The sequence below is a fragment of the Borostomias antarcticus genome (genome assembly GCF_949987555.1).
Source record: "Borostomias antarcticus genome assembly, chromosome: 12".
Lineage (NCBI taxonomy): Eukaryota > Metazoa > Chordata > Actinopteri > Stomiiformes > Stomiidae > Borostomias > Borostomias antarcticus.
The window spans coordinates 5,746,299-5,754,623 of NC_140245.1; the positions used below are offsets into that span (position 1 = coordinate 5,746,299).

General features: G+C 46.0%; 1 protein-coding gene across 2 annotated transcripts; it reads right to left on the minus strand.

The window, feature by feature from the left end:
• Positions 1-5,392: 5,392 nt before the first annotated feature.
• rps28 (ribosomal protein S28) lies at positions 5,393-7,951 on the minus strand. 2 transcript variants are annotated; one of them, XM_084446748.1, is made up of 4 exons: positions 7,880-7,951; positions 7,523-7,570; positions 6,894-7,020; positions 5,393-5,513 (listed from the first exon to the last, which is right to left on the minus strand). In XM_084446748.1, the coding sequence occupies exons 1-3, from the start codon at positions 7,916-7,918 to the stop codon at positions 6,898-6,900; spliced, it is 210 nt and encodes a 69-aa protein (XP_084302874.1). In that variant the 5' UTR covers positions 7,919-7,951; the 3' UTR covers positions 5,393-5,513; positions 6,894-6,897. The 2 variants fall into 2 exon arrangements, with proteins under 2 accessions (XP_084302874.1, XP_084302873.1); XM_084446747.1 differs by having other exon boundaries at positions 6,898-7,020; positions 7,880-7,936.
• Between the last annotated feature and the right edge of the window lie 374 nt (positions 7,952-8,325).

The following is an 8,325-nucleotide window of genomic DNA, read 5'->3' on the forward strand; positions in this document are numbered from 1 at the left end:
CAGCTACAGACCTACAGACCAGCTACAGTCCTATGGAACGGCTACAGACCTACTGTGCCAGCTAAAGACCCTGCTGCAGATGGCTACAGACCAGCTACAGATCTAGACCAGCTGCAGACCCATGAGGGCCCTTATTCACATGCCGCCTGCCACGAAACATTCTCAGTTTTGTGATGGACCAACATGGTTTCTATAATGAACACTGGATCCTATTGGCACAGTCCAGCTGCAGCGGGGTTGACATCCTGGCACTGATGAAGTCGGCCTCCAAAAGGGAGGGATGAGGGCAGGGAGGGCATCCTGCCTCATGCCAGCCAGCATTACTGCCACGCCAAGGCCGTCACGGGGCATCTCAACATCGGTAGTGTCAGGTCACATTTCAAACTAAACATTCACTTAAATCTCCACAAGTATGATCTATTCTGCGCGTCTGTCTTCAGGCGCAGCGCACGTAACTCTACAGTACATCTCAGCAGTTGACAAGCGGCCCTCGCGACGGCTCCTAACCCGCTCCTACCCCCCAGTTCCCCTGCTGTTGACAACAGATGCCTCCTCCAGACACACACACTCTGCCCTGGCCTTGGAGGCCTTCGACACACACGGGGCGTCCTTGTAACAGAGAGTGGTGTTCGTGTAACTGTCCATGCATGTGTGAGCATGAGAGAGAGAGAGAGAGAGAGGAGGTAAACAACTCCGCCACCCGCTGATATGGATAGTTCTGCTGGGAGTGGAGAGCAGCAACCCGACTCCTTGTTTTCTGTTACGTTGGTGGAGTCGTTGTTGACTGGGAAGCATGTTGGGTGACATGCCCGGGATGTCTCTCTGACTCCAGAGGCCCCGGCCTGCACCTTCTCCTGCTGCTGCTCCTCCTCCTCTCCCCTCTCTTGGGCCTAGGCTCCCAGCCTGCGCCTCCTGCTCTTCCTCTCCTTCCTCTGGGAGCTCAGGTCTCTCTGCCTCCTTGTCGTATCTAGGCTGCAGTCTTCTGTATGAAATGATGCAATGAAGAGTTGTCTGACAGAGCTAGAGAGAGAAGGAGACTTGTTTGTGACTGAACCTAGTTTTCTCCAGTCAGTTCAATGAAAACCTTGTGTTTTCCACCCTCCTCTGTGACCCCTGGAAATGGATACCTGGGAGTCCAGTGTCAGCCAGGTGATCCTCTAGGGTTACAGGAACCAGCGGCTGGGCCGATAGACTTGTCTGTGTGTGCCAGCTGCGAGGTACTGGCGGCAGCAGCAGGCTAAATGTAAATCACAGTGTGTCAGGTTACTGAACTCTTTGGGTGCAAGACGGCGGCCATGAAAGTTTATCTATCTAAATGTCAGCTGTGTTTATGTCAAGTGAACAGGAACTGGATCACTGACGGGAAATTCTTTGCTACGCTATATAATTATACATACAGTGCGGCATGGATATGGTTACTCTGGATACGCACAAACAAAACATCCTTCAAAGTTTCGATGGCGTTGAGCTACTTTCCTGTTCCAAGTCTCCTGCTGAGACTCAAGGTGTGCGCTGCAGAAAAACAACACTGGAATTTCACCATGCTACAGAGTAGCTAACCAGTAGATACATGTTGTAGCCTGTAGCCAATGGTAGACATGACAGCAGGGCTCTGCAGCATGGCTCAGGCAGGAATTCAGTCTCAGCAAATTATGTGTCCTTCATATTGAAGGACTTAATACTCATATGCATGTGGCTGGATAGGACTCCACAGATCAAGACCATCTTATTCTGCAGCTTTAGCCGCTGATGGTTCCTCAGTCTGCCTGGATCTGAAGGGGAGAACATGGCAGACATTTTTACTCCCTGCTGACTGAGGATGATACTCAAATCAAATGAGGAATTATGCTGCCCTCTGCTGGTCAAGAGTCTCTATTGACCCCCAAAAACGTTGACCCTAGATGTTTATATCCAGATTGTGAAGTCACTTTGCATTTTCCAGCGACTGTCTCCAGATCCTACTGAAAATGAATTTTCATGTTCATTAAAAAGTGTGACAGTTCACAGTGTGGAGGTTACCATGGCAATGTCACTATTGATTGTGAAATACCCATCAGAGACATAGCAAAAATATTAGGTGTGGTCAAATCAACTGTTTGGAACATTCTTAAAAAGAAAGAACGCACTGGTGAGCTCAGCAACACCAAAAGACCCGGAAGACCACGGAAAACTGTAGTGAAAGACCTAATCATTATTTCCCTGGTGAAGAAAGACCCCTTCACAACAGTTGGCCAGATCAAGACCACTCCCCTGGAGGTAGGTGCATCTGTGTCAAAAACAGGAAGACCTGATTAGAGTTTGACAAAGATCTAAAAAAAAAAGAAAAAAGAAAAACCTGTACAGTTCTGGAACAACATCCTATGGACAGATGAGACAAAGATCAACTTGTACCAGAATGATGGGAAGAGAAGAGAATGGAGAAGGGAATGAACTGCTCATGATCCAAAGCATACCACCTCATCAGTGAAGCATGATGGTGGTAGTTATGGCGTGGGCATGTATGGCTGCCAATGGAACTGGTTCCTTTGTATTTATTGATAAGGTGAATGCTGACAAAAGCAGCAGGATACATTCTGAAGTGTTTCAGGCAAGAACAGTTTGCTAACGCTGTCTGTCCATGGCGAAGACGGACAGGAGCACTTGGTTGGCCCCCGGGCGCGTCCCCTGCACGCTGCCTACGTCTGCTCCTGGCTGCCCTTGGGGGAAGGACGTTGGAATGGATTAAGCGCAGAGAGCATTTCATCTCCACATCTGTGTGCTGTATGACAAATAAAGATTCTACAATATTATCTGCTCATATTCAGCCAAATTCCTCAGAACTGGATGGCACTTCACAGTGCAGATGGACATTGACCTGAAGCATACTGCAAAAGCAACCAGAGTTTAAGGCAAAGAAATTTAATATTCTGAGATGGCCATGTGAATCACCTGACCTGAATCTTATTGAGCATGCATTTCACTTGCTGAAGACAAAACTGAAGGGAGAACGCCCAAAGAACAAGTAGGAACTGAAGAGTCAGACAGAGTCACTCCATGCCGCGAGAGCGAACTCTCTCTATTCTGTACTGATACTCCTAGACCTGTCAGCAGCATTTGATATGGTAGACCACCAGATCCTCCTCTCCACCCTCGAGGAGAAAGGCGTCGCTGGCTCTGCACGCTCCCCGTTTGCATCCTACCTGATGGGCCGCTCCTACCAGGTGACATGGAGAGGGTCTGTCCTGGGTCCTCTCCTGTTTTCCCTCTACACTATATCTCTGGGCTCTGTCATTTGCTCGCATGGCTTCACCTATCACTGCTATGCCGATGACACCCAACTGGTCCTGTCATTTCCCCCTTCTGATACACAAGTGGAGACACGCATAGCTGGGTGCTTGGCTGACATCTCGGAGTGGACGACAACACATCACCTCAAGCTCAATCTGGACAAGACTGAGCTGCTGTTCCTCCCAGGGAAGGGCTGCCCGCACCAGGACCTGGCCATCACCATTGAAGACACAGTGATGACGCCAACTTGGACTGCGAGGAATCTAGGTGTGACCCTGGACGACCAACTGTAATTCTCTGCACATGTCACATCTGTCACACGCTCCTGCAGATTCCTGCTCTACAACATCAGGAGGATTCGCCCTTTCCTCTCTGATGAAACGGCGCAGGTGCTCATCCAGGCTCTTGTCATCTCCCGGCTGGACTACTGCAACTCCCTCCTTGCTGGGGCCCCGGCGTCAGCCATTAAACCCCTGGAACTTGTCCAGAAAGCTGCTGCTCACCTGGTGTTCAACCACCCCAAGTTCTCCCACACAACTTCCCTTCTCCGTTCCCTACACTGGCTCCCTGTGGCGGCTCGCATCCAGTTTAAAACTCTGGCGCTAGCCTACAGGGCAATGAAAGGAAAAGCCCCCTCCTACCTCCTGGCCATGGTCAAACCCTACACCCCCTCCCGACCGCTACGCTCTACTACCTCTCACTCCGAGGCCCCTGCGGTCGATCAACACGGTCACGGCTCTTCTCTGTCCTGGCCCCGCAGTGGTGGAACGAACTGCCCACTGATGTCAGGACAGCAGAGTCGCTGCCCATCTTTCGTCACAGGCTCAAAACTAATCTCTTCAAGAAGTACTACAACAATCCTCCCTCCTAAGCATTTATTGGATTTTAGATTGCTATTCTTGCACTTTGCCTTCAGCACTAGATTATGCTTAGTCAATTGTTTTAGAAAGAAGATGCACTTGTGAGTTCTGGTAAGTAGTAGTACTTTGGCTTTTTCTACATTAAATGCAATTATTGTTAGTCGCTTTGGATAGAGGCGTCTGCTAAATGACTAATGTAATGTAATACAGTTGCAGTAGACGCCTGGCAGAGCATCACCAGGGATGAAACCCGGCATCTGGTGATGTCTATCGGTTCAAAACTTCAGGCTGCAATTGACTGCAAAAGATTTGCAACCAAATGTTAAACATGACCAGTTGCCCGCAGACCACCCTGAGTCTGATAGATACACCCGTGTCAGCTGTGGATTGCCTCTCTCTCCCTCCCATCCTCTAACCAGGTCCAGTGGATGCCCCACTGTCACCAGCAGACCACCCTGAGTCCGATAGATACCCCTGTGTCTGCTGTGGATGTCGTAGCAATTAGCACACACACAGACATACACCAGTCCACTTCCGGCTTTAGGCCTGGGCCCAGTCCCCCCTTCCCCTCAACCGGGTCCATATCCTTTTCCTACCCCCTCCCTACCCCAACCTCTATCTGGGCCCAGGCACATTCACGCACAGACATACACCAATGTTTGCCATGTCTCTCCTATGATGTTTTTAGCCTCTTACTCTGAAAATGTAATTTAATGTTATTTATTGCTTTATAAATGTTCTTAGCCGGTAGACAAACATACTCCAGGAGCTTGCTCGATCGCCTTGTTAAGAGGGGTCAGAGAATAATTTTTTACAGCTCACTTGCTTCTCTCTGTAATATGTAGGGGTGGGACGTATGCCCACCTCTTGTTCTCTGTAAAGCGCATTGTGTTGCCTCTGGGTATGAAATGCGCTACACAAATAAAGCTTTTATTGATTTGATTTATGATTGTTTACTTTTGGTCCCTTAAAAAAGGGGAGTAGCACATACCATTTGCTTGAATTCCTACACCGTTCACCTGATTTGGATGCAAATACCCTCAAATAAACCTGAACGTCTGCACTTAAGGCAAATATTGAATGTTTCATTTCAAATCCATTGTGGTGTACAGAATAAAATAATGAAAATTGTGTCAATGTCCAATATTCATGAACGTAACTGTACATGGCCATAAGCTCAATGATGGTGACATGTGTTTGTACGTGTCACTTTTCAGTGACAGACAGCATACGGAACAGCCATTAAACGGGAAAGAGACCAGAGATAATCCCTTCAATAACTGATTTTTATTTCAAAAACTGCTCCAGTGAGATGTGGTGGACAGAAAAACTGACACGAATCGTCTCCACAGGCGCTGGTCTGGCATTACATCTTCACTTCGGCCACTGCAAGGATACAGGAAAGAGAGGAGAGGAGTCAACTTTCTGCACATCAGAAACTACATTCACCTGGGGCCAATGCTGGCCATGAATCGGTCTAAAAACAGCGCTCGAGGATTCTCCACAGGGCCCCAAGTGGACAGGAGAAGTGGAACTACAAACAAAGACATTTAGGCAAGACAACGTTCTATTTCCATTGTTTATATTTCACAGAATAGCTTACTTGCGTATAATTAGTAAAACTTTGTGTGTGAAAAAAGTAAAAATTGAAATTATTCACAGGAGGGGACCAATATCCCAACTGTTCGAGGGGTGACAAAAACTACATTCTGTATTGTGGTCCACTACTGAGCCTAATTTATAACTACATTAATTTACATTTAAAGACGCAGTTACGAACAGTTAGTTAAAATGCAGTGAGCAACAGTGCATTTCTAAGTTTCCAATTGATCAATGGAACTCTGGAGGGCTGGTGCTACCAGGTTGATTGAGTGGACAAGTTTTGGGCTGATGAGGATAATTCCATTTTACATCAATCGGATGGCCAACATTATGTTTTGGGTGGGCGATGTCCAACTCCCAAACCAAAAAACCAATACCTGTCGGGTACTGAATAAGATTAGGTCCAGGCGCCACACTACTCATCCCAACACCCTAGCTGTGAAAGCACTACACATTTTAAACTTAATGAAACATGCTGTTGCCTGTAGCATGAGGGGTGAATTGAGAAATCAATATGGGTTTATACTAACGAATCAATAAGTCTATACGAACGTTTTCTCAAGAGAAAAATATGCTACAGCTGGGAGGGTGTTTCCTTGCTTGTATCCATCCATACGGTGTAGCCAAGATGGTACAAGTACTTTTTTTTTTTTTTTTCCAATGAAAAGTGTTAAGCTCCAATCAGTGGGCTACTTGTTCTCTTATGCGATTTGCTCCAGCATGATCTTGTGCCCCTTACTGATTAGGCCTAAGAGAAAACGTCTGTTTTGAAATTAATAATACCCGCCTTGTTTTTAGTTTATCTATCAATTTTGCTGCACCATTAAAAGGACTCTCTATCTCTCTGAGGCACTCTCTGTCTATTGCCCCCATCTCATCCAGATTTAATCTGTACAATGACTTGATTAAGCACATTTTAGCTGTTGTAGTTAATCTGGGATCAGATAGAATAATCATGTTGGCTATTCCCAATGATGCACGCAAACTAATGCGTGCGAGCCATTGGCAGGAGCTAGGATAAGATCTCACTAGCTTTTTGTAGCAGCCCTTTAAGGCAATATCTTCATTAGCTGGCTTGACTTGGGTGCATTAGATATGTACATCTGTGCAGAGGATTGTGAAAAAACTATAATACATCAAGAGAATTGGACCTCAGTTAGATACCTGCCTATCGCAGCCTCCTGGCTTCTCTTTCTGACTCCAGCAGGGTCAGCACATCTCCTTCCCTTACTGGGCCCTTCACATTCCTGATGATGGAGCGGTTGCTGTCATCCATGAACTCCACACGGACCTGTAGACAAAGCAAAGGATCTCACACACAGTACATGACTAACCTCCCACCCAACCCCTAACATCATGCTTATGTGCAAAATAACAAGAAAAACAAACACTTGTCCTTGTTTCCGCACTACTGGTGTCGTGTCACTTGTTTTTATAGAAGGCTTTACTGAAGAGGACTGGAACTTTAGTCAGTTCATTTAATCTTGACGAATGTACTTATTATAAGTCACTTTGGATAAAGTGTGTGGGCTTACTCGCGTTACTAATGGCTTGCTACTCGCAAGCCAAGAACATATATCAGTTCTGTTTGATTCAAGATATGTTCAGTAGCCATGTATATAGTTCACACATACTAGGGATTTGACTAGGGTTGAGATTTGAGCATGTCTGGCAGCCACCAAGCTTGTAACGTATGCATACAGCGTTTTAAAGTTATGCTAACCAGCAAACCTCTACCAGAGATAGAAAGACGTACTGCTAATGTTAGCTAGCTAATGCGTTGGCCAACTTACCTGGGTGCACTGTCCCTGGGATCCGGTTCTTCCGAGCACCTTGGTGACCTGGAGAAATAATCGTTACATGTCAGCAGTGAGGACGATTACAACGGTAAGTAATACGCTCATTAGTGAGAATACAACCACATTCTAGCGTCAGCAAGACCTCCCTGCCGTGTAGTGCTAGCAACGTTGCACAGACCGCAGCATGCGTACGCCATCATGAAAAGACAAGGCCCAAAACACTATGTACAAATACAACTATACCCGTTGCATTAGCTTCTTAAAAACAATAGCATAAAACAGCATGGGAATAAAACAAACATTCCTATACATCCACTGTCCATGAAACGCCCAAATAACACATTTTCTTACTCTTGCAAGCTTGATCGGCTGCACGCGGCTGGCGTCCATGTTGTCAGGTTAGACCGGAAAGGAAGTCACGTGGTGCGAGCACGATTTATATGAAGACCGCAATTCTAAAATATTTCAATTTATTCTGGCATCACCTGCTTTTACGTTTGATTAAAGTGTATCCAGTATGAACCACATACAAAAACAAAAAACAATATCAATTTAAATAAAACAATATTCTAGATCAATATTTCCGGTTCCTGTATTTTGGGTCATTCCAATCAGATACACGGGGGAGGGAGGAATCTACCATTTCTGTAGTTTCGTTTCTACTTTTTCAAGCAAACATTATTTCGAGACATTAATATTCTGAAGAGCTCTGGCAAAGATATGTCAGGCCTTTTCAGATTATAAGATATTTGTAAATTAGAATCCTTTTGCTAAATTATGAATAAGATTCAAATGAA